We start from the raw sequence: 26,415 nt of genomic DNA, 5'->3' as shown, positions 1-26,415 counted from the left end.
TTTATTATTATTATTACAACTTTGAAATAAAAATGTAAGTGAGAACAGGAACAAAGATGCAAGGTAAAATAAATAAATAAATAAATAAATTATTATAGACAATGCCAAGAAGAGTTACTAAGGAATTGTTTCTGAGTAATATTGTATATAAAAGTATACTCCATGCTAAGCTTGCTGAAAATTTGTCTATTGTCACTGTTTATTAAAGAACAACATTTGCTCCTGGAACTCAAAATTACTCTGAGGGTGTATTTTCAAATATATTCAGATGCTAAACTGCGCTATGGAAAATGCAAGCTTGTTTCTACTAGGTCTGAAAAACAAAGGGATTTAAACACTTGATTTTAATTCTGGTCAGTATTTTTTGGAAGAAAGGAGTAGTTGAGCTAACTAGAACAGAATGTCAGCAATAACTCATTTTCACTTCATAATATCTATAAATGTTTATACAATGGTGTGGATAATAATTTAAAAGTTACAAGGTTAAAGGTTGGAAACATTACTAATGAAAAATAGTATGAATTATAAAAAACACAATGCTACAAGAATTTAATTGCCTTAAAATGCCACTTCCTACGTAGATTACTTTTATCTGTATTATTATCTTTAATTTCATCAATGGAAATAATATGGAGGTATTTCATTTAGCTAATTTTATTTATGCTGAGGTAATTATTATTTATTTTGAGATATATAACAATAATAATGTTTATTTTAAACAGGATTGAAGCTTTGATATCTAAATAATGGTAAGTCTACAGAGCCTCTATTCTTTCATTACTGAGAGCTTCACATACCCTATAGAAAACTTTTAGGCAAACTCAGATTTTGGGGGGATTTTTTTAGCTTTTACTGAAATTATGAACTTCTAGAATGACAATAAAGTTTTCTGGAAATCCACATTGATTCCTACAATGGCATAGTATAGCATTATGTCTACGTAAGCAACTCCTATTTTTTTTTCATGTCAATGTTACTGAATGATAGTGTTGGCTTCATTCATCCCATTAAACAAGTAACACACACCTCTGTACTAAATACTACAAAGCAGTCCAATAACAGTAACACCCTTTATGTGAACTTCTGCTGCAAATGAAGGAAATGAACTTTGAAATCTTTGCACGAGTGAGTAATGTTACCCATGAGAGCTCTCCCACTGACCTCAAAGAGACTACACAAAGGAGTGAGAACTTTCTTATAACAGCAATGATTCTGGTAATGCTTAATTTTCTGCAAAATACATATTCCAGGAGGATGGCATGATACATATGTATTCCGTATAATCACTATATTTTCCAACTGTCAATGTTGAAGGAACAAGCCTGGTCTTTTCTGACTCTTGACAGAAAAAATGTTCTTGCAGAATTTTCCTGATCAAGACATACTGGGCCAGGCTTTTGAAGATGCACTAGAAGTACTGCAGCAGCAATCTGACAAAGAAATGCAGTATTCACAAGGTAAAAGGGGCCATTATTCCCTTTCACTACGGCTTTATATTTTTACAGGAGAGTATGTCTTAAAACACGTAGGTGGGAGAGGAATTTGCCAGAGGTGGATTAATGCCACAGTACAGGGAAGTTGTTGGACAGCTCCCCCTTTCCCTTTCCCTTCCCCAGGTGTACTGAGTTCAGGTTTCCTACAACCAAAAGATATAAGGCCACAGTGCCACAGCCATTTTCCAGTTTTAAAGTTTTAATTGAAAAAATGCCCTTCTGTTACGCTGTAAATTGCTGTAAATAAACTCATATAGCAACAAATTCCAGAATAGTATTAATAAAAAAGACAAAGAATTCAACATACAAAATTCACTTCCACAATTACTTCCTCAATTACTTTTTTTTTTTTTTTTTTTTTTTTACATTAAAATACAACTTAAACATTTTTAGGCAGAAATGTTAGTTTGAGTCTGGGTAATTAGAAGAAAAATTATTTTATTGACTTCTAGACTAAGATTTTTACTTTACAAAACTTAAAGTATATGAAAGCTGTATAAGGTTCCAGTTCAGGCAAGACTGGCAATTAAAATGCTGTAAAACGTAAAGTCTATCTGTGTTTGGTGTTTTCACATCGTGAATAGAATTGGGAGGAAAGCAAAGTAAAAGGCTACATCATGAACGCTCTAAGTCCAGAAGAATATGCCTACTGTCTTCTGTGTGAATGTGTTTCATACAAGGAAGTTTATTTACATATTTATCTATGATATACTGAAATGCAAATATGAGCAATCAGGCCACACCCTCAGCTGTTGTAAACAAGTTTTTGGCCCCACTGCAGTGGTAATTTACACACTGAAGGATCCTCTATATATAACTTCTTGCAATGTTCTGGCTTGTATCTGTTGTCAGGGCCAACAAAGAGATGTTTAAACACTTGCAACTCAGTGTGTAGTTATGTCCCATTGCTCACACATATTTCCACTTGCAACAGATGTGCCCTCCAAAATCTTCTTCTGACCACCCACAGTGCATAATGTCTTCCAAGTGCCGTGGTCCAATATCCTTTTCTGCTTCTTTTAAACATCCTGAGGTCTTGGGCTCCTTCTGTGTTGTTCTTTCAGGCACTGCAGGTACTCTGAGATTTTTTTTCCCTGTAGCTGATTTGAAGCAATCATGTTTTTGGACAGCTGAGACAGTATTGCCCAGACTCATGTTTACCAGCTCCTCTCCTTCACTTCATTCACAATTCTAGACTCTTACTTGCATTGTACTAATGACCTGCTGAAGAATTGCATGACATTCCCTTTTTCTTTCTAATACATGTATTATAATCTTCAATAATTCTCCCATTCCCTAAGCTTGGTGATCTGTTTGGCTCTCCCTTTTTCTATTTACCAAACTACTTCACGATACTATGAAATAACTGAAATTTTATCTTAACAAACATTTCTTTACATAATGAAGGTAAGAAAAAACAGCCTAGGGCATGGTTACCAGTACCACTATACATACCTCTGTGCAAATTATATTGGATAACCTCCTGGTTATATATTGGATAAACATCCTGGATCTGGAGAGTTTATTATTTAGACAGCAGCAACAGGATAAATGCATTTTGACAGGCCCAGTAGCATGTTAGGTTGTTTGCTGCTGCTGTTCTTGTTTTTGTTCTCGCCTTCTTCTCTCCCTTTTACTCACAAAGTTTTTGCTCCTTCCTCGTAATTCTCAGGTTATAAAAATTGCCTGACTCTGATCAACCATCACTCTCACCTCCGAGCAAGTCCCAGCTACTCTGCAGCACCATCTACAGAAGACCCAGGATATAGTTGGAGAAATATGATAGTAAGTGAACTGATTACTACAGACATAAATGGAAAATTAGATGAGCATCTATGATTTCTAGTAGAAATCATTATGCTAACTCTAACACAAATTTAGTCTGGCCAGGCATAATTCAGATAAAACTGCACTGGGAAATATTTGCAAAACATATTTAATAGGCTCTTTTTAGGAATCATCTTAGCTGTTTGGTGCTATTCTGTGGTTCATCACGTAAAATGACAACTAACAAAAAAAACTACTAGTACAGCAGGGAAAAGGTCTTCTCTCTGTTACCCAGAGAAGAAGAATATTACACAGAAGAGGCAGAGAACAATAAATTCCAGCCCCTACACAGCTTCTGCCCCTGTGAGTAAGAACCATGCTTTTGATTTCTCCTCCAGTGATCTGCTTTAAATTGACTGGAAAGACCAGCATGGTTTGCACATCGAGCTCAGCTTCAGCCTGCAAAGCCCATCTTCATTCTTAAAAGCACTGGAAATGTGGCCTGCAGGAGTGATGGAAAACGGGTAGTGCAGGGGAGAGAATTTCAGTTAAACAAATTCCACAAAAGCCCGTTTTCAACAAGCAGATTAGCGAGAACGTTAACACAAGAACTACAAAGCCTGTCGAGAGGCACAACCCAAGTGGCCCTTGTCTTTTATTAACTCTGGAAAAGGAGTTCACAGCTCCTCCAGCAGAAAGGTTGAAGCCTGTGGAGTGAGGTAATTACTCTGTTATCCCTCTTAACTTCTCCCCTTATGGGCCATCATTCCCATTGGACATGCTGGTGGTGCTCTTTACTGATAATGTGCACTGCAGGCCTTTGTGGGTGCGAAAAGTCTTCTGTGGGTCAGGTGATAAAAGATTGCATTTCTTCAGGCTTCAGGCAAATAATTATTACAAGCTTCTTTTTCCTCAGAGATTGTACACTATTGCTAACTCTTCATTGTCTTAATTCTTGAAGAACAGTTCAGGGGATCTTTATGCAGATGAGACTGTCTACCGTATGCTGCAGAATACTCCAGAAAGCCAAGTGATGCATGCTGCTGGTGGCCAGCCAAAAGCAGGGAAAGGTGTGTAGAAAGAATATATCTTGACAAGTGCATTGCGTTAATTTAAAACTCCTTTGGTGAATTGTGCTTTCTCTGTATCCTTTTTTTTTTTTTTTTTTTTTTTACTTTTAACTGGAAAAAATAAGTCAGTTTTTAACAGTAACTAGAATACAACTGCTAGTGTTCAGTTCCTATCTACTAACAGTAAGATAAATCTGCTAACTTCTCATTCTCTCCTCTTGTTTATTATATAGAGAAACAAACCAGAGATGGGTTCACTCCAAATCATCTGGGTTGAAGTCTGATGCGAAGAATTACAATAACATCTTTATCCACTTTAATAACTCATTTTATTTCTTTTGGTCAAAGCAGTGGTTTTCTTGAAGTTTTTCCATATATGTTAATATGTTTGTACTAGATTTTATGCCTTTCTCTGTTTACTGTTCAAATTACTTCTTAGCTTTTGTCATTTCCAGTGAACACTTTGACAGCTGTTTTTATGCTCCTTTTGGTTGACTTTACTTGAGTGGATATCTGTTCTGCCAAGAGTAGGTCAGGTGCCATTGGCCATCACTGTACATCAGTTGTTGCATTCATTCTTTGGCTTTCATTTGGGACTCGGCATCCTTTGTATGACTCTGCTAGATGAGAGATGCACAGCTTCCACTCCGAGTGTTGTACCTACTTCTGACTGTGAGGTCTTTTTGAGTAGCTTCCTGATTTTATTGCTTTTTGAAATCCCCTTCTCTCAATGTTAACCACACGGTGTCAGTTTTTGTATCATCCCTTACCATTGATGCTGAACACTGTGGTTTCTGTTGCTTAATAGCTCAGATACTATGACTACTACAAGTTCCTTGGGACAATGGGAAGACTAACCTCTCCTTTTAAGTTCTGTACTTCTAACTCTTGAAGTTCACTACTACAAATGCAAATATGCCAATCAAAAAATGTTACTTTTCTAAGTCTTACCCAATTTTACATGATGTTAGCTGAAGCCACCTTCAGTTGTTACTGCTCTGTTAAACTTAATTTCCTAATTCATCTTCCTTTTATATTATTATCAGTCTTCTTTTCCAGAAGGCTATACTGCACAGCATTTCATAATGGCTGCCTATTCTTATGTTTTTTTTTTTCTTTTTTTTCTTTATTCTTCCTTTTTTTTTCTTTTTTTTTCTTTTTGTCTCCATGATAATATCCTGCCAGAAACTATGATTTGGGGAACTATTTCCCCTATACCTAGATAAATTTAGTCCTCTTGTCCTCTTATTTGTGCATGAGAGGTTATCTGTACACTAGCATGTAGTGTTACCCTTTAGGAACAGATCTGTAAATGAAACAATTAGCACTGAGGATGCAAAGTCTGTGTTTAAAGTGTTTCATGGGGGTTAGGGCTATCTCTAGGATGGCCACAAGTTCTGAAATCTGCAGTGAACTAAATATGCTTCTGGAAAGCATCTCTGAGTTTGCTTTCTTCTGAAAGGAGTCCAACTCATGCATTTCAAGGCCAGTCCTTGATAAGAACAAAAGCTCAGTAAGTGGAGACCATCAAGAGATGTATTTCAAGAGACATACACAGAGAGAATTAGGCTGCTTCAGGCCAATTTAGTGCAGTAACCTAATGCAGGTGCTCTGAAACACCTTCTGGAGGAGCTTCCTCTCTCCAGTGACTACATAAGCAACCTGCAGAAACCAGGCAGCTGGCTTGGACTGATGTTGTGCAGTGGTTTAAAGGCAGGTAATGAACACTGCTGGCTTATGCAATGCTATGCAGTGCAAAGATCCATGCACTAACCACACCTCAAACAGGTGTGTCCGCATGCTGTAGGGCTTTGGAAATAATAGCTGGAATCTAGAAACATAGCTTCATTAGCACATATAAGCCCATATGCCCTCTCAAACCAATGCATCAGCTGGAGAAGTCTAGACAGCAGAACTGAGGCTGGACAGCATGACCTCTGAGATGCTGGTAGAGAAGTGGCTACACTATTGTTTTCCTGCAGAAACTCAGTCTGCAGTAGCATGAGGCTCCGATGAACAGGAGAGACATCCAAATGTCCCCCAGGTCTTATTCATTCTAGCATTGGTTCGTAGGATTATGGGATGATTCTGGTTGGAGGGGACTTAAGAATGTCACCTTCTATTATTCAGAATTGCTTACTGTGACCAGGCAGTCTCCTTCATGTTTCTTTTAAGCTTTTCATTTTGAAAGTATTATAGGTATTTCTAGTAGAATATGTGCTTCTAGCCACAGGCCAATTTTTATTTAGATCGTGAAACTTTATTATTTTTTTGGAAAGTACCTCTGATTTCAGGATCTTCTTCTTCCTAGTCTGGCTGTCACTTCTCTCCTATTTCCTTATCACCAGATGCAGAGTTACTGTCATCCCTAACAGATGTTTTGGCCTGACCTCAGTGTTCCTTAGCTACTGCCGCTTTTCCCCAGCCCCTGTTTTAAAATAGCCATGCAAGACAAGACTTTATGAACTTTAGGTGCAGCTGCTTGTATCCACTTTGGTTAAAGTGGAAGCCGTTCTTCTGCATAGACTCTTCTTCCTGCAAAATGTTCCTCTTTGTCTCATAATCTTCAGCTCTTCCTCCTTATGGCAGCTTCTTGGTCACCCTTTGCTCTGTGAAGGGAACTGGGAGCACTTCAGAGAGAGGGACCCACAAGACCTAAGTGAAACTAATAAATCTCACTAGTAAACTTGAGTGTGAGAGCTGAACCTGTGGGGAGAAGAACTTACTTGACTGACAAATATTGCTCACTGAGCTTCCTTTATTCTGCATTGGATGCAATTTGACATTTCTGCATGTGTTTAGAAAAATACAGTGTATGAGAAGGTCTAGCTCCTTAGTGACTAGGTGAGGTTTACAATTCAAAACTAGCTTGCTCTTCCTGAGCATTCACTCCCTCTTTCTTATATCAGAGACTACCTTGCATCCCCAAAACAGTCCTGAAATGAATCCGACAAAATCAATTCATCTCAAAGTCTTTGAGTTTTGATTAAGTGGGGTAAGCATTTATTAAAAAGCATTCAGATTGGCTCTCCAGGGTCTCTTTCCAGCGCTGCCTGAGGACGTGATTCCCTGCACAGCATGTGTCTTAAGATTGCTAAAAGTGGCTCCTCAGTCCTAACACACAGCAAAGTCAACACATATTTGTCATGATCCACTAATAACCTGCTCTTAAAACTCTAATGACCAAATCCCTTCCTGTCACCACAGATCTGTACATTGTTTCAGAACTATCATCCCATTTGCTACTGGTAGTCTTCTGTTGAATAGTTTATATCGATCTTTTAATTTCAAACAGGATATTAGGTTTACATATGCTTTTTTCCCTTAAGATCCTTTCCAGGAAAAAAGACAACTGCTCATCTTTTAAAACCAGCATGAGTTCTATTCTGACCTTTTGTATTTTATTTCTTAATAGGTAGAAAAAAACTCCGTCTGTTTGAGTACCTCCACGAGTCTCTGTATGATCCAGCTATGGCAAACTGCATTCAATGGGTGGATAAGCCCAATGGTGTCTTCCAGTTTGTCTCCAAAAACAAGGAGAAACTTGCAGAGTTGTGGGGAGAAAGGAAGGGAAACCGCAAGATCATGACATATCAGAAAATGGCCAGAGCACTGAGGAATTATGGAAGAACAGGTGAAATAATCAAAATTCGAAGGAAGCTGACATACCAGTTCAGTGCTGTTGTTTTACAGAGACTTGCTCCAGCCTATTTCTTGGGAAAAGAAACTGTTTATCATCCATACATTCAGCCTAATCAAGAATATCAGTGTGCAGACGACTGGATTAACTACAACAGTTACATGTATAACAATGGTTATGCATTACAGCATGCTAACAGCTAGACATCTCTCTCATATAACCAGGTCTTTGTTAGCTTGCAATACTTTCCAGCACAGGAACTCTTCTCTGCACATAGCTTTTCCTATATGATATCATACAAACAAACGAAGAGGAGGGTTTTAAAAATTACCTTTACCTAGTTTTGTTCCTTTTGAAGGTACTGATAAAGAGCCATTGAATATTGAAGAAAAACAGCAGCTGTAGAGTAGCTTCTGTCCTGACGTTAATGAAAGGAATGCTTCAGATTCAAGCTCGTATATCCAGAATGGGGATCAAGACTTTTGTCTGCTGTCTGGATCAAAGATCCCATTCTGATAACACTCGCTGCCTTCATTGGAAGCTCTGTGTATATCCTCATCATTTCCAATCAGAAATTAGGTGCGGTTGTACCACAGAGCACATGCTCCCTATCAGTTGGATGCACGTGAATTATAAAGGGGAGAGATTTGCCAACTGCATGGAGTTACTGTCTGCTTTTTCATCAGTGCTCTTTATTAAGAGCAGATTTCTGAGTAAATGCCTGGCTGAACTATAGAGTCCACATGAAGGTGCACCTGTTGGCCAAGTTGTTAATCCTTAATCGCTTATATTAACATATTTTAGCATAGATCCTAACATATGGTATTAGGATAGCCAGGTGTACATTTCACTGTTGGCAGTGGATTCTTTGGGAAACTCACCATACCATGACAGGGTTAGTAAAGGATTATGCTTTTTATGAAGTTATTTACAGTTCTGCCCTCACTAATACATGAAGCTGCACTTTCATCCATCAGTTCTGTACTCAGCTGACAAAGACAGCTTTGTTATTTATAACCTCTTTTGGAGTTATAACTTTATATATAGAAGATCAGTTTCACTTCCCCAGCTCTTTTTCTAGATGGTAATGTTGCTGAGAGGCTCTGATTTTACACTCTCTTCATAGGAAGAAGGAGTAAATTTAGGTAAAAAGAGAGTGCTATCCCCTTATGCCAAGATGATACCTGTAAGTCTACATTTTCTGATACTTCTGTTCCTTGATCAGCTTGTATCATCATATGAATTGGGTGTTGTGCCAAAATGCTTCCATTTGACTGCATTCAGTTCCATGTTCTGCATTTTGCTTCAAGTGACTTCAGGTCCAGGTAGAAATAAAGGCAAAGCTGATTGCTGTAGAGAGATACAAATGGTGTCCTGATACGTTTCGTGAAATTCACTGATTTTGATTGTTACCCCCTGTTCTAAATCCTGCTTACTTCTATAGGAAAATTATTTTATGTAATAGACACAATGCAACACACTCCACTCAAGCAAAATTCAAGTTTTGTAAGCTTGAATCCAATGCTTTGTTAAGATGAAAGATGTGTACTCTCAGAAATCTGAGGTTTGTTAAACAGCACTAAAAACAGGCCTAGATTTTATGTCAGTGAACATCTACCAAAATAAGGTCATAACTGTGTTGGTAATACTTCAAGTATAGTATTTCATAACATGTAAATTTTCTACAAAATAGATAAAAGATGTCTCTGGTTTTATAGAATTAAGCCTTGAACATGCTGTAGCACTGAATGTGCTAGGATTTTTACTCTTTCAAAGGACTGAGAAATTTAGGTTGGGATGTCTTCACTGTGTGAGCATGTACCCAACTATGACTTTTCAAATAATCATAATGTACATAAATTTGACAAGAAACTGCACATTTTGGTTACTCCACATCTGTCACTCATTGCACACTGACTTTATGCTTAAGGCTGGTAACACACACCAGGATAAGAGTTTGCTTTGTGTAAAATGTTTACTTTATCAGTATGTTTAGTTTCACTTTCCTCAGCCTCATCTACTTGTTAAGGAAATAAATACCTGTTCAGATTCTGTGTTACCTTTTTAACCTGTATATAAACATTAACATTTGCTTGCTATAAAACTGGTAACCAGATGAGAAGTTACAGCTGTAGCTGGGAGAGCAGTACAGAACTGGAAAAGAGTGCAGGGGTAAGAAGAACTGGCAGGAAGTTCAGGCAGAGAAGAAATGAGGGAATCATGGTATCAGTGGACAGAAAGAAAGGGAACTTGGAGTTAAGTAAAGCTGAGGAAAGAGAACAGTACGAGCCAGAAACCTAGTGGGAGAATCAAAAAAATAAAAATAAATAAAAATAAATAAAAAATAAAAACAAGGGAACGTCAGGGTCTGCCTTTCTCAGCTTGTGATTGCAGATATGTGGTAGGTAGGAACCAAAGAGCTTAGGTATGTGGATACTATTGGAAGGGAAGAAAGATAAAGGCTACAGTGCACACAATGGAGAGGACTGATTTCAGTCACAGGAATAACCATGTGGACTGGCAGTGTTAGAAAAAGATTTATTTGAAAAAATATATATATATAAATATAAGTACCTCCCCAAATTAAGTACCTGGAGAGATTTCGGAAGTTCCTACAGTAGTTCTGTGACTATACAGCAGGATATTTAACTGTACAATAAACCAACATTGGGCACACATACAGAAAATATTCTTGTCTGTTAGCAAGTCTTTAAACTAGCAAAAACAGGTTCAATCATAAGCAAAAGCATAATAAGACCATATAGAATCATAGTCTATCCCGAGTTGAAGGGCCTCACAAGGATCATCGAGTCCAACTCCTGGGTCCCCAAAGGACCACGCAAAAAAATCAGACCATGCATCTGAGAACATTGTCCAAATGCTTCTTTGAACTGCGGCAGGCTTGGTGCTGTGATCATCACCCTGGGGAGCCTGTCCCAGTGCCCGACCACCTTCTGGGTGCAGAATCTTTTCCTAACACCCAGCCTGACCCTCCCCTGTCCCAGCCCCATGCCGTTCCCTCCGGTCCTGTCGGTGTCGCCAGAGAGCAGAGCTCAGTGCCTGCCCCTCCGCTCCCCTTGTGAGGAAGCTGCAGGCCGCCATGAGGCCTCCCGTCAGTCTGCTCCAGGCTGAACAAACCAAGTGACTTCAACTGCTCCTCGTACGTGTTGCCCTCCAGACCATTCAACATCTCCATAGACATCTCTCTAACAGTTTTATATCTTTCTTACACTGTGGCGCCCCAAACTGCCCACAGTACTCGAGGTGAGACCACACCAGTGCATAGCAGAGTGGGACAATCACTTCCCTCAACCAGCTAGCAATGCCATGCCTGATGCACCCCAGGGAAGGGTTGGCGCTTTTGGCTGCCAGGGCACACTGCTGACTCATGTTCAGCTTGCTGTTGACCAAAACCCCAAGATCCCTTTACTGCAGGGCTGATCTCCAGCCTCTTGTTCTCCAGTCTATATGTATAGCTAGGGTTGCCCCTTCCCAGGTACAGAATCCAGCACTTGTTTTTGTTGAATTTCATATTGCTAAGACTTACTGAAGTCTGAAGTAAGGCGTATCTATTTCTGAGTGTTTAACTACCAAAACAACACACCAAAGGAAGTGGTGGATTCTTTGTTGAGAAAATCTTGAAATAATTTTTTTTTTGAAATCTTCAAACCAAAGCCATATCCATTTCTGAGATGTATAGTAATGGTGTTATCCAGGAGTTAAATACACAATTGGTGGTGCATAAATCTACCTGGGGATGATACATCTACCATTAAAATGGAGGGCTGAGATGGCTGGGTGGCAAAGTCATAGCCATATCACAAGACACAAGATTGAATGTAGGAAATTGGACTGCTACTAGTCTCAATATTTGCATGAGTCTGTCATGTAACACCATGGAATAAATCCAAGGTTACACACAGAGATCTAAGCAGAACCAGGATGGGTGCTTGTAGCCAGGTAAGTCAGTTTGATGCCGGAAAAGACAACACCCCGTGCATCTCTTACCCTCCAGCACTGTCCTCCCATCCTCAGCCTCTGCATCCATCCCCTCCTTCCTGTCTGCAAAGGCTTGGACACGAGATGTGATGGTGCCAAGTACCCAGAGGAAACAAAAGCAGCAGCTCCTGGAACAGCAGCTTTATCCCAGATGTGTAACTCTTGATAACTGGCCCATTGCTGCCACTGCTGACTTCATTTTTATCTTGCTCTTGGCTCCCTCCTCCTCACCCCAGCAGACAAACTGGGCCAGAAAGCAGACTCTCTGACCACCCACCTGCCTAATTTATGCACACACCTCTGATTTGGACACTGCATCTTGAAGAGGTTTCCTTGATTCAGAAGAGCCTGGAATGGGGCCTAAGGCCTGGAATAGGGCCTAAGAAGGAAGCTGTGCTCCTCCTGTCTCCCACTCTCAAGGCTGTCCCAGGCAGAGCTAGGTGCCCTGTAATGAAGTAATGTGTGTGCCTCCTGATGCTTCAAGCACTTACTGAGGACATGAGCCTGCCAGAGCGAACTGTGCCTCTTAAAGGGATGACAGAAATCCTCTCATGCAAGTGTGACTAAGCATTTGGATGATCATCTTGCTCATCCCCTCATTCTGGGCCAGTGCCTCTCTCTGGCACACATTTCTTGTTCGCTTCAGCGAGCCTACCTATGGAGGAAGCATATCACAGGTAGGGTGTCTTTTCTTTTTTATTTGCTGTAGCTTCAGCCTTATTCCCTGATGGAAGGTCCCTATGCTACGAGCCAGGATGGTGTTAGGTGGGGTCACGGCCTGTCCGGAAGAGCTTTGCCTCTGGCGTGGGGGTGGCTCTAGGCCCACCAGATGGCACCAACACACAGCTTTTCACACTGAACTTGCAGGCATTGCAGTCCTCATGGTCATTTGGTCTTCCCTGCACGTGAAGAATACATGAGGAATAAAAGAATAAACAAAGCTATTTTTTTCAGATTTAGGCTTCTGAATTCCTGTGAGTAGGAATTGCAATTGATAGCCTTACAAACTCTGTGAAGGATACAGAACCAGACTATTATTGTTACATACTATATTTACTCCATCTCGCTCTTACTATGCCATATATCCTTTTCAGCAGACAAAGGCAGGAGGGGTTCTTAGCTTCCAGCAGAGAAAGGTTTTGGTTTGATTTGATTTGATCTGCTTTAATTCAAAGTTGATTTCTGTGAAACTTTTCCCTCCGGTAGCACTTTGGGCATGCATCAAGTACTTACCTCCACCCTTTCAGATGCTTACCAGACGTGTGTTCTGGTGGCAAATGGATCACACTTTCCCACTGTGCCAAGCATAGATGGATGCACTGGGTTACCAATTCCTACCTTTACAAGCTGAGATATTCTCCTATCTCATCATACAGCTGCATGCACTGGTTTTCCATTAGTACATTGCCAGGTGAGTATAAAAAGAATGGAAAATACTACAAACAGTGATGGGCTTTTTTACAAGAAACTGCCTCATGGATTGTTTAAAAAAAAAAAAAAAGTTTCCTGGCTACCAAACACAAATCTATTAACGTTTTTTTTTGGTTAATGAGAGCTGCCCCTGCATTCTTGACAACATCTAAACAACCAAATAGAAGAACAACTGCAAACACACTGATGTATCGGGATAACACTTGAGACCAACTTGGTTGTTCAGGCTCTTCGCTAGTTAGGTTTTGTTGACATTGGCAATTCTTATGGTTTCCTAGTTCAAAAACATTCTTTTACAAACAAAGTCAAGACAAACTCTCAGACTCTCTCTAATCCACAGGAGCAGACTCCTGCATCTGTGCACAAACTGAGGGTAATGGCTTTGCATGTTCCTGCTGCTGTCTGCATGAACAGATTCAGTTGTGGGACTGGAGGGACACTAAGACCATAAAACACAATTTGTATTTTTTTAATCTCTTTTTGTACAGTGCCTTTCAGTTCTGCTTTCATTCAGGTTTACAAAGATGCTGTATTTCAGACTGAAATATTTCCTGTAATAATACTCTATTAGACAATGCAATTAAGGACTCATATTCTACAGAAAAGTTGGAACACTGGAGTCAGGGCAGCATGAACAAAATCACTTGACAGTGACAGCAGAGGGCGCTTGCCCAAATGTAGCATTTTCTTGGTGTTTTGTTGTTGTTTTTTGTTTGGTTGGTTTTTTTATGCCCACCAGAAGTGCCTCTGGGTTACCAACTGGCCTGCAAGTGGCACTTCACATGCAGTCACTACCTACCTGAGTAAGGCATTCTGCTGAAATCTGCCACTGACGTATTTTATCTAACTTCTATCTGTTTTACATGGAGGCATACTGTCAATTTCCTCTGGTGTCTTTTGGACCAAAAACTGTCAGAGTTACCTGTGAACTTACCATTGGTTTACTCAAAAGAGGCCTAGATTTTTAAAACTGGAGTAAAGTGCCTCGCCACCACTACAGTTACTATCTTACATATGGTAGTTTTATCATGTCTCTTATTATACCACTTTCACCAGGAGATTTCACAGTGCTCTGAAAAAACACCATTATCCCCACTATATATGTAGTGTTAGAAGAGCATACTTGAGGTAAGGTCTGTGGGCTCGTGGCAGGTGAGCAATCAGGCAGGAAGGAGAATGTCAAGACCTTGGGCCCATCTTGCAGCCAACAGCCAGGCTCAGTTTGTCCTGGTCTAGCTTTCTGGTGTTCCTGAAGCATCAGAAGAGATAAGTAAAATAATTAGCAGAATCCAATCCATTTGTTAAAAGTGCCCAAAAGAGACAGTAAGCAGCCCTCCACTGGCACACCTGGAGGCAGTATAATTTTTTTCATATTACTCAACAACACACCCCAGATTTGAGTTGCTGGACGCACTAGAGAAGAAGGGAAGTTCTGGAGCAGATGGGCACTTTTTGCCAAAGCAGCGTTTCTTCTGCTTTTTCTGATAAAGGGAGATATTTCCACATGTCCAATTATGACAGCAGGGAGCTTCAAGTCAGACAGCCTGGGTGTAGGGGGAACATCTTAAAATGCCACTCTCCCAAAGCACTATAGCGCCTAAGAAACACCAGCCACCTTGTTAGGAAGTTGCACATTGAACAGTCAGTGTTGATACAATGGATTATAAGGTGAATTACAGTGCAACCAGGCTGTATTAGCAAGATGCCATCAAACTGCATGCAGAGTGTAAACTGATGGATGGAAAAGTAAATTCCTTATTTGACATTCCAGAAACACATAACCTAATCCAAGGGTTCAAGAACCACAATGAAATAAAAAGAAAGACAGCTGGTAGTTTGTCATGATATCTCTTTGTAGATTTAGAGACATTCATTACATATGGGGAATATTAATGATAGTTTAAAGTGGAATGTAGCTAATCATTATGATATGATCTCCAAGCAGAATGCTGGTGAAGCCATGTAATATTTTTCCTTCGGGCAAAAAGAAAACTCAGCAAATCTATGTGGAATACTATCAGCTTGTACTGGCCCAAGGGTCTAGGCTGACTTCTTTGCCTCATGAGAGCAGAATTCAACCACAATTAGAAGACATTTCTTACGGATTTGGCTAAGCCTGTTAGTCTGGCTGAGATCCAGAAAACACAGGAGATGGCTTAAAAACCTTGAGAATACCTTAAAAATAATAATATTTGAATTATTTGATTTGTCTTCCAGTTTTTAAGCCCCTTGATTTTAGGTTTCCAGTCTGGACCCAACAATGTTGAGGCTAAAATCTTTTCAAAAAACACCCAGACTCTCGTAGAGTTGGGGTGGTTGGAAAAGTAGCACATTTGGAGAGATGCAGAGTAGTAAGGAAAACTCCATCTCCTGTACAAACAGCAATGTGCTTCACAGTGGAGATAAACCCATCTGTCACAATGGGTTAGCTGCTTGCAGCCAGAGACAAAAGCAGAAAGATACAACTGTGAGATGGTGAATGGCCAGTAGAAGATACTAATTGCTCCTTACAGTGTTTCAGCAGTCCACAGTAGTTAAACCAAATGAGAATCAGGATTAAACATTTCAAAAGGCCTTGGAAGGTCTAAGCTTATCACTAAGAGCAGTCCTGCAGAAAAACTGTGGTTTTCACTTGGTGTCACTGAAAGGTTATGCCACGTCCTGTGAAAAGACCAATAGAGCATTTTGAGAAGATGCTGAATGAAGTCTCAGCAGGTGCTCCCCTCTTTATCTGGGAGTTGCATTTAAGCTGAGCACCAAACTCCCGGGTTCTGCCTGAGCTGTGCTACAGTCATGCCCTGCCTGGCCTTGTACCTTGCTGATCCAGATGCTCACCCTAATCCATAGACTGATTTCTTGATGTGACTTCAGACCTTCCTCATCTCTATGAACGTGTCTGGCCATCACTGAACTGTCTGACCTAGTTACTGCCACCAACCCTGCTCTGCTCACCTCAGTTAGGTGCTGTCTGGTCATGTCCTTGTCTGTGAGGTCCCTTCTTGTCCACCTTGTTATGCTAAGCATCCCACTCCCGTTCCATTGCAGATTGTTGTCATACTAATATTATCTTCTCCTCTTGAGAATTCTTCTTCCTCTTAGGTCTCTGACAAATCCACACTTGCTCTAGAATAAGATTACAGGAGTATAGTTGTGAGTAGTGTAAGAACCTCCTTATGTACAGTAACCAAAGAGAAGCTCTAAAGAAAAAGCTCTGCAGGATTTGGGCTGTTGCAGGCTGTAAGTAACAGGAAACGTAAGCCTTTCTGCTTTCTGAATCGATTTCACTCAGATACAGCATGGTTTAATTTCCAGTGTGCATCCATCGGTTTGATTTCTTCTCATGTTTTGGAGTCCCTGGGTAGCTGTAATTCACCCCTTGGCTTGCCCTCTGACATGGTGAGGACAGCAGCATATAATCAATGGCAGACTTGCTACTATTAATCTTGTTCAGTAATGGCCTGATCTTCTTTCTGCGAAAAGCAAGAGGACGGTTCATGCCGACGTCAGTGTAGGAAGGACGGTGCCCCAAACATTAATGGCTTCAGCAGCAGGTGTTCCAGGAAACCCACATCAATCTTCCCTTTTGTTGAGATTAAGACTTTTGCCACCCTTTGCTGGGCTGGAAATCAAATACCCGTGCAACCTGACTCTCCAACATTAGGTGTGAAAGGTGTTGCATGCAAAGCTCTCCATTCATTTTAATTGAAAGAAAAATGAACAACTAGCCTTCTTGAAAGATGAACACCTTTGAAAGTGATCACAGTTACCTACAGCTCTTATGTTTAATGATATTTCAAGACTGGAAATAAGAAACACCATGAGAAAGCTGAATTTCCTATTTTCCAATGGCAAAAATCTCCCTTTCTTAGTTTCTTAGGCATGAAACCAGGTAAAGATGTGTTTTGGGGAACAAAGAAATGACTTGATTTTCTCGACCTGAGTCTTGGATTACAGCAATTTGGAAGTACAGGAGTCCTCATTTTAGATTCTCAGTCCGCCAAGACTTTGAACTACCTTTAGCGGGTCTGGATGTAAGTCTTTGTGCTATTGTGTCATAGTTATTTTTTTAACAACAGCTGTTCAAAGCTATTCAGAGGCCTGGAATGCTGCAGTACTTCCTGAGAAGGTAGATTAAGCTCGTCATACAGGGATATTGGTCTGCAAGTCTTAATTTTTTATTGCATAAAACTCATGTGAATCCTTCCGGGCACGCCCTGGTACAGAAGATACCCATGGAATCAGTTAAATGTAGATCAGCTAGTTAGGAGCTCAAGAAATTTGCAAGTTATGTCATTACACAGCAAAACATGCCATTTATTGCAAAGCTGTAGAGTTCTAAACATTTAGGGGAAGATATATATATATATATTTATGCATATCTTAGTCATCTACGGTTTTGGGTTTCCAGTTTTTGTAGGCTTGTATCATTTATGTAATAATAATGCAGAATGCAGAATGTGTATGCCTGTAGAAGTTTGTGTACACAAACAGGCACTTATATAGTAAATATTTTAATTTGCTGTATAGATTGAAACAGAAAGAAAGAAAAGTATGGACTCTGCAGACTACTTTTACTCCTTTAATATGGTATATGATTGTTGAGGTTTGATTAACTGTAGGGAATGAAGCAGACAGGTGAACTGTATCTCATAAAAATATTTTTCATATCACATTGCCTTTTGAAAACAAATCTATTTAAGATTTTGATATGATTTATGCCTGGTTGACAGGATCAATTTTTAATTTCAAGGTAGTGAGAGGTGTGAGTGACTGCAGAGACATAGTAATTTGCTTACAGTTGGGCACAATGCCCACGTGTGAAGAAGCTGCCAGGTTTACTTTTATTCCCAAGGAGTATTTAAGTAATGGTCACTTTACTGCTCTGCCCCTAGATCCTGCATTGGCCCAGAGAGACTCTGGTTGCCCTCCTCCACTGGGAGAGAGCTCATCCAGCACCAGGTTTGTAAGCAGGAAGGTGTCTGAGAGGGGAAAAGGTCCAGGCTGCACTGAGATGCTCTGTCTCAGGGATGTGGTGAGCTGAACCCCCAGATGTCTTCTGATGACTTTTGTTCAGACACTAAAATAGAAGTAGGAGTTTGCTCCGGTTAACTAAGTGTTTTGGAGGCACCAAGATATTAGTTCAGGTCATGTTTTGGGAAAGAGATGAGATGGTAAATATCCAGTTGTGTTTCGTGTCTCCCCAGGATGCTGAGGTCCCCAGCAGCACTGACAGGGCTCCCAGGGCAGCCTGTCAGGGTCAGACACTGCAGTTTGGGGATGCACAGGCACAAGCATTATTTTTCAGTTGTTTTTTTCTGTATGTCAGCAGTTGTGACCTCCTCTTCATGCTGTAACCAACTCTCATGATGGGTGTCATAGAGACTGTTAGTCTGGGCTGCTTCTGTTTTTTCCTTCCAGCACTGGCCCATGCCAAGACTGTGGGGAAAGGTGCAAGAAATGCTGGCAGTGGTTGATGGCAAGGATAGCCTCTTCATCAGTGCTATTTAGTAGCAGCTGCATTGCAGGAGGGTTGAAGTTCCTTCCCAATTCTGGAGAAGTTATGATTATTCCATCAGCATATTTCATAAAGAGATGTACAAGGGCTTCATATAGTGCTTAGATCATGATCTGAATGATCCCAGTTAATTAATTCTCTGGTTACGACTGTTTGGCCTAGAAGTCACAAAATCAGCATTCCAAATTCCAAAAAGCAGTGTTGCTCAGGCTGCTCCAATTAGAGATGAGCATGCCGTGAAGTCTTGTTATGGACCCACTTCCCTTGTACTCCATGAGATTTTGAGGGGTATTAAAAATTGGTAGTTGCATTTGAGCCACTCTTCCACTTAATTTCACTGTGGAGCACTCTTTTAGATAGGGGTGTTTATCGCTGTTTGTTTTTCACCCTTTTCCTCTCTTGCCCCGTACTGACACTTGTCATGCTCCTAATACCTCACAAATATACTCACTAGGTAACAGAGAAACAATGCAGACTCTTGCCAGTTGTCAATCATATGATCAAAGAGCACAGCACTGTATGTCCCAGGTCAGTGATGAATTTATATCCAGTCTTGTCTAGCACTTTCTTACTCTGGATAGTAAAGAGAGTATTTAGATGTGGAAAACTGGACCTGAGAGTCTTTGTCACAAATTTATGAGCCTAAATTATTCACAGGTTGCAGAGATCATCACTTTTTTTCCCTGAGCCAGGTAGGAGAAATAATGTCACCTTCACCACCTCATCCTGCATGTGACTTCAGTTGATCTTGACCCACAGCCAAGATGCTAGCTTTATGATTCAAGCTATGGCACGCTAAAGATGGGAACAAAAATGTAAGACTTCAGATTACACTTTGGCAAGGCCTGTAAAATTCAACACTAACCCCCTTTAAATCCTTTTTGCTAAAGCTTCATTTTTTTAAAGCTTAACAATTATTTGATCATCAGAATGAGTTGCTTTGTAACTGAGCATAAGTCAGGTCACAATGAGGTAAATAGCTTTTCTTTCATGTTCTTTGTTTCTAATTCAAGCTTTAGCTTTAAATGATTCTTTTACTCAGCTGGACTGAAGACTTGCTCTACTTTCCTCTTTAGGAAAAAGGCATCTAGCTACTTGACAACTCCTGCTTGTAGTGAGCTGAGAGCTCCGTTACAAGCTATTGTCTGGTGACCTTGGCTTTAATGTATTTCCAGTACGTAGGATGGATAGGATGCGAACAGTGCTCCTTTGTTTTGCAAAAGATTTAGCTCAGAGGTTTAGGAACATAAATATCTGTGGCAAGGAAAGATTCTCCTTTTGGTATAAAGTAATTTTTGCAGTGTTATAACTGTGTCCATGAGCTCATGTCTACGGCACTTCTATGAAGAAGCTTAGGCTAATGTATGCTTGGCTCACTGTACTGTTAACGTTGCTCCTAACAGCTTTCCCTCCATCCTTTCCCCTCTGCTCTGGTCATCTCCCATGCTTTGACATTTCCATTCCAAGTCCCCTTCCTCCAACAATAGCTCAAGCTCGCTCTCTGCAGCTCTCCCCAAAACCCCTAGTCTCACTGTCGCCCAGCCTTCAATAGTATCGGTTCATGTTCAACATTGGATGGACAAAGTTTTAGCATGTCTTTTATCCACGACAAGTGCTCGGTGTACTAGCAATGCTAACATATCAGCTTTTTACTTTTCCAGTAACTGCATCACATATCTATGTGTAAGGTACACCTCATCTGTTTCCTCTTGCTAGACATGAATATTTTATAGCTTTGTGCAGAAATTTTTCAGCAATAAAAATAGAAACACTGATGTCAGTTCTTGATAAGTAACTCATATCAAATCACATCCCACTGGTAATCTGGCATAGCTCTTTCTTACAAAAGTATTATGTGAATGGATGTCCAAAATAACATTTGGTGTTATTAGGAGTACCGAGGTCTCATCTGTAATAACAATAACTGCTGAAAATCCTGCAGGAATAAAACAGATGATGGTACTTATATAAGAAAACTCATGAGTTTCTTTTTTATTTCCTTGTGCAACACAACTTATTGAGATTATTCAAACCTCATAATTAAATCATTAAAAATAATCCTTTGTGAAGGTTTTCAGGTCTTTTCTCTAGTTGTAAAAATATATATAAAAGGTATTTCACAAATACTGAGATGAAGTAAAAATTGCATTAGTCACCTTCTTTCATAGTTCCTCCTTAAGTTTTCCCTGAAACCATTATATCTGCCACTTATAAATCAAAATTTACCACCATGTTTCCAGGTATGTTAGCACAGAAGATTTAACTGAGACATTAGAAAAATGGTGGGAGTGTGAGGGCAATGAAGCAATGCAATACATCTTCAAGGAGGGCATACATTCTTCACCATTGGAGGATTTTATGGTCAGTTTAGAAAGAAAATAATAGGAATAATACTAGGGTAGGTGATCTTGCTTTAGCATAGGAGATGCAGGAAATCATCCTTTAAGATTTTTTTCAGCTCTATTTTCTTACAATTTTATTTTGTAGCATTTCCTGTCATGAGTACGTTATAGGAGTAATAAAGTATTTCTGGACAGGAGCTGTCAGTAACCATTGAAACCTCTCTAGGTACTAGAGAAAAAGTGCCAAAAATATGAAAAGACTGTAATTAGTTACTAGTGTAGCTGACTTGTTTGAAATGAAATGAAATCCAGCCCAAGAAAACTGAAATATAATTCTGAGGAGACCTCTAGAAACTAATTGGTGATTTTTTAAGCAGTCACTGGAATATGTGTACACATATATAGGGATTTTTATTTGGACCAGATGTAAGGATGTAATTATATGAACATAGGTCTTGTGAGACACCTTTGATACCAATTTGGGTCTCAGATCATAGGCTGGAGAAATGAATATTCACACAGTTGTGGTTCCTTGCTCAAAATACACTCAGGCCCTGCTCTACTCAGCTGTGTGATACATGTAAGAGAAGGCTCTCTTAAGCCTGGCAGGGCTCTGACTACTTAAGAATGGTTGGGAATCAGTCTGGGGTGAAGGCTTAGTTATTTAGGGAAGGTATTGCTAGGCTGCAGCTAAGAAAGCAACTTGATCTTACTTGAATTTGGCAATTTAATTTCCATCATTGGGCTCTGCAAATGACAATGTACCGACAATGAAGGAGTCTGCTGCTCAGAAATTACTAAGCAAACCTTGGTGGAGAGGTAAAATGCAATATACCTGTGTGGTTCATGGTTATTCTTAACTGAGTACTTGTAAGATTTCCTAGAACAGGGAAATACTACACTTTTTTTTTGCCAGCTTACTATTGTTTTGGCTTCGCTACCAGTTTCTGGAATAAAGTTTCCATCTGGAAGAACTATTCAATGTCCACCACAGCCTCTAGCCTGAACTGTCACTTCCAATTTTTACCGTGTTGCAAGTCCTGCACTGAAACTGCTAAGCAAAGAAAGCAATTTATATTCACACCAGGGCAGAGGACATGAACTTTCCTTCACGTACCATTACATCTGTTACAGCTGTGACAGCTGCTCACACTGTGGTTCTGCATTAAATACAAGACAGAGGGCACCATCCTGCAAACATTTGCTCTAGTCAGCATAGCTGTTCCTATAGAGAGTCATTAAAGCTGATTTTGCACAGGATTGTCTGCAATAAAGTAACACTGTTACATGAGGCAACCAGATGGAAGAGCTCCCAAGAGGACCCATCCCAAGGGTTTTCTGCAGCTCTCTACAGCGTTCATAGAAGCAACTGGTGTGATAAGTCACTGCATACATTTTGCAGGTGCTGGTGGGGATTCGATTCTCTGTGGCAGACAGAGTAATTTTTGGAACCTTTTCCTGTGATTTTTTTTTTCTTCTTTCATAAAGGGCAAAGAAATTGATAGGCAGAGATTAAGCACAGAATTATTTCTAATCAGACAGTCTCTATGTATTAGATTTCTGTATACAAATTCATAAGCAATGATGACAGTTCAAGGGGTTTCCTAGAATTTCAGTAACCTTTCTGTCTGGATCGACTGTGTATGCCCGTGGAGACATGAGTATACTCGCTGTAACACCAGCATGGCCATTCTCTGGTAACTCTGTCCGTGGTTTCACCCGTCTAGCCTTTAGAGGTATCCAGAAATCCTAGAGAAATATATCAAGCTCTCAGACTCTCTCTGGGCAAAAATACTAGAGCAGATAAGTTGTGTCAAAGAAAGCACAGATATACGAGAAACTCAATTGTTCAGAAATACTTATTAAAATGTCTTGCACCTCAATAATGCAGGTGTAATTACCTTGTAAAGCGAAAGCAAAGCAGAGCACCTCAGAAAGAAGGGTAACCTCCTGGAGGCCTGCTGTCCTCATGGCTTTGTGTGAGGCACCAAGCTGTACCACACAGATAAAGCTTTGTTTGAGGAGAGTGGGGTGGGGGAAACTAGCAGGCCCACGGGTGAGCTATGGTGGCAGCTGAGGCCAGTGCATTCCTTTTCGATTGAATTTTCCTGGCATGCAGCTTCTAATGCATTCTCCTCTAGAACTGCAAGAAAAATCAAAGTGGTTTTAATAACTTCCAATATGAATTCCAAAAAAAAAAAAAAAAAGAGAGAGAGAGAGAGAGAAGGCATTACCATGCCATTCCATTGCTTTATTGGCTTAGGAAAAGAAAGAAGAATTTCTTTTGATCCCACGCAAGAAGAATCATGTCTGTTTCTCATTTTGAATTCAAAACCCATGCAAAAGGAAAAGGAAACCAAACTTACCTTATCTCTGATCAAGCATACGCAGAGTCACGCACACAATGCCTGATTTTACTAGGAAATGCTTCCTTCTGATCCCCTCCCATACAGAGAAGAGCAGAGGCTGTCCTGACTTAATTCTGAGTCACTTCAGTAATGTTGTGCGTTTATCTTAACAAAAAGTTTGGTATGACCATTGTATCCTCTGGGTGTAATTCCTTAGTAAATTATACATTGATTCCATCTCTTGAGACTCTGAACACTGAGCTTCTCTTTATCCCAAGTTCTTGTAAATGTCAACCTTTACTGTAGCTGGTCTCAACAGCCTGCAGCCAGCATCTCAAAAAAACTACTAACACTTTTCTGTCAGGATAAGCATGAAGGTATGTGTTTATATGCAAGAGTGTGTGAGAGAGGGAAAGTAAGAGAGGAGTAAGACAGAAAGAGAAATGCTGGGAGAGTGGGAGAGTCTGCTGTCTGTGGCCTCTGTGTTTATTTGCTGAATTATTTCGAGTAAAACCCATTTTGTCTTATTGTAAAGAAAGCACCTAGGTAAAAGGAGACTATTTAAGGAAGTACAAGGACTCTCTGTAAGGACACAGTATGCATGTGGAGTTCTTGCTAGTCCCTTTATTGAATTCTTGTCTAGGCATTATTTAAGCTGTTTCCATATGGCACAGGTCTTTTAGAAAAACAAAAAACAACAACAAAAAAACACAACACCCACTCAGATTCCACATTAAAAAGCCTATCAGATTTCTTTGGCATTGTCTGATTTACAAATCCCTCATGGCTTTAAGCCAATAGGTTTGTCTGCCCTGTCCATCTAAAAATAGGTGCTCCTCTCAGGTTTTGCTAATATTTTACCTGGAACTGAAGTCAGGTTGCCAGAGCTAGAGTTACCCAGTTCTCTCTCTAGTCTTTTTAAGGATTGAATCATTTATTTTGCTTCGTATCTTTTCCAGGTTTTGAAATTTACAGAAATTAAGCATTCATGTGGGTATGTTTAGAAATGTTAGGGTTGCGAGAATAATTGATATCACCTCTTTTGTAAGAGCTTTGGCTTCTTTTCTTCATTATTAGAATTAGAGCTGATGTGTTCAAAGTCTCCTATTGTTGTCATCTTCCTGTGCCAGTGCCATGCTGTGCTGTTGTCCTCCTCAGAGCAGCAAAAAGTCTTTTCCGATTTCCCAGTGCCTGTGTAATGTAAGAGTTTCCATCCTTTTTCTCCCTTTCCCTTCTTCTGATGTAAGTGGATGGTACTGTAATTGCAGGGCAGAGCTCTGGGGAACTGATGGCACCTAAGCTGGGCTGGGACAGGAGAGAGGTGGCAGTCTAAGCTGGAGGCAAACCTCCATGCAGGAGGTTCCTTCTTGCATCATCCTTGCTCCCAGGTGTTACAGAGAAGAGGGGAGTAATTTGTTACTAATCTTCTTTCTCATGCTAGCTTAGCCACTGTGTGTGGCAGATAGTGGGGAGGGGACGGAGCCAACCATCGCCTGTCTGCTTCTTACTCACCAGCTCCAAGTTCACCCAGTTAAAGTCTGCTGTCTGAATTCATGGACACAACTGCCTGTGCTGAGTGGAGAAGGTTTCTCATTTCTCTGTGTAGATATTCAGCGTGAATTAGACAGCAAGAGAAGTGTCTAGTTTACGTAAGTGCCAAAGTTGCAGTGCTTATTCAAACCTTATCAGAGCCTCTTGATGGGAGTTACCATGAAACCTCTCATGGAATAGTTGATCTTGTGTTTTTGGCATGGTGTGTGCTTTTGGCTTCTAGCAGGGAGGCCAGAAATAGCTATCCTTCCTCCAGAGCTCAGGCTATGGCCAGCAGTGGGGAATACAGAGATAAAAGAAAATTAAAGACCTTTAAAACGGAATGCAAGAATGCCAAGGGGTATTTTGAATCTATTCCTATTTAATCTGACTTCAGATATATTGCCTCTGATTACTCCATTTCTAAGAGTACAGTGGCTACTATGCAAGTAGCAGCCCTTGCCTAGAGCTGCCCAGAGAGCAAGTGCCTCCTGCCTTGCAATTCCAGGGACAGTATGAAGACTTCAATCATGCCATCACCTTGACGTCATCAGGAACAGCAACTGCTTGTTTTCCTTCTGATATATTACTCTGAAACAACGTAAATGTCAACTTGCTGTCTGCACATCTTACTCCAAGAGACAACAGTATTGCTCTGAACCTCTAGCTTGGTTTACTTATTTCTTGTGCCACTTACCTTTTCATACTGCTAGGATGATAGAAACTTTCCATACGTTCTTACCTCTTGATTCCAGCCAGTTTCACCTTGCTTGTGCTGGTCCTGACCATCAGCAGAAGACTGTATTTATTTGCCTCTAAGGAATATTCATTTTTGAAAATTACAGTCAATTCCATCTCAGAGAGGATACAGTAAACTAAGTTGTTTTTTCTCAGACCTCTTTTAAAAAATGCCGTCTTACCCCCCTCACTGTAATGGGTATCTTGAAAATCCATTTGATTTTATGGAAAATGGCTTAGGAAAAAAAAAGGTGAGAACTAGTTTCTGTATTAAACTTCAGAAAGAAAAACAGCCCAAGGCTCGGCTTGAATGACAGGATTCTCCTTGGCAGGAGAATATATTAAATCACTGAAATTAAATAGGAAACTTTGAATGCTCCGGCAAATACTTGTTATATTGTTGTAATGCCTCTCATAATTTTGTAAGGGAAATGTTCTTTTACAGAAAGATGTGTTTGATCCAGAATTGTTACCTTAGTTTGAAATCGTGTAAATAATTGCACATGATAAATGCAGTTAACTTTAAAGAGTGCGCTTTGATT

The 26,415-nt window shown here is 40.1% G+C and overlaps 2 protein-coding genes across 2 annotated transcripts in view; both read left to right on the top strand.

Annotated features, from left to right (window-relative positions):
• Nucleotides 1-1,218: 1,218 nt before the first annotated feature.
• SPIC (Spi-C transcription factor) lies at nucleotides 1,219-8,173 on the top strand. The gene is made up of 5 exons (XM_035561436.2): nucleotides 1,219-1,257; nucleotides 1,364-1,457; nucleotides 3,166-3,278; nucleotides 4,222-4,330; nucleotides 7,746-8,173. Exons 1-5 carry the CDS (start codon nucleotides 1,219-1,221, stop codon nucleotides 8,171-8,173), a joined length of 783 nt encoding a protein of 260 aa, XP_035417329.2.
• A 10,034-nt stretch (nucleotides 8,174-18,207) lies between these two features.
• The window catches only part of MYBPC1 (myosin binding protein C1), a 110,717-nt gene continuing 102,509 nt past the window's right edge, over nucleotides 18,208-26,415 (top strand). The window contains exon 1 of the mRNA XM_050709615.1: nucleotides 18,208-18,359. Within this exon, the coding sequence (XP_050565572.1) occupies nucleotides 18,208-18,359 (152 nt within the window). The remainder of the gene's footprint in view (nucleotides 18,360-26,415) is intronic.

This window comes from Cygnus atratus, chromosome 1 (assembly GCF_013377495.2).
Source record: "Cygnus atratus isolate AKBS03 ecotype Queensland, Australia chromosome 1, CAtr_DNAZoo_HiC_assembly, whole genome shotgun sequence".
In the NCBI taxonomy this organism is placed as follows: domain Eukaryota; kingdom Metazoa; phylum Chordata; class Aves; order Anseriformes; family Anatidae; genus Cygnus; species Cygnus atratus.
This window is presented reverse-complemented; position numbering and strand designations above follow the sequence as displayed.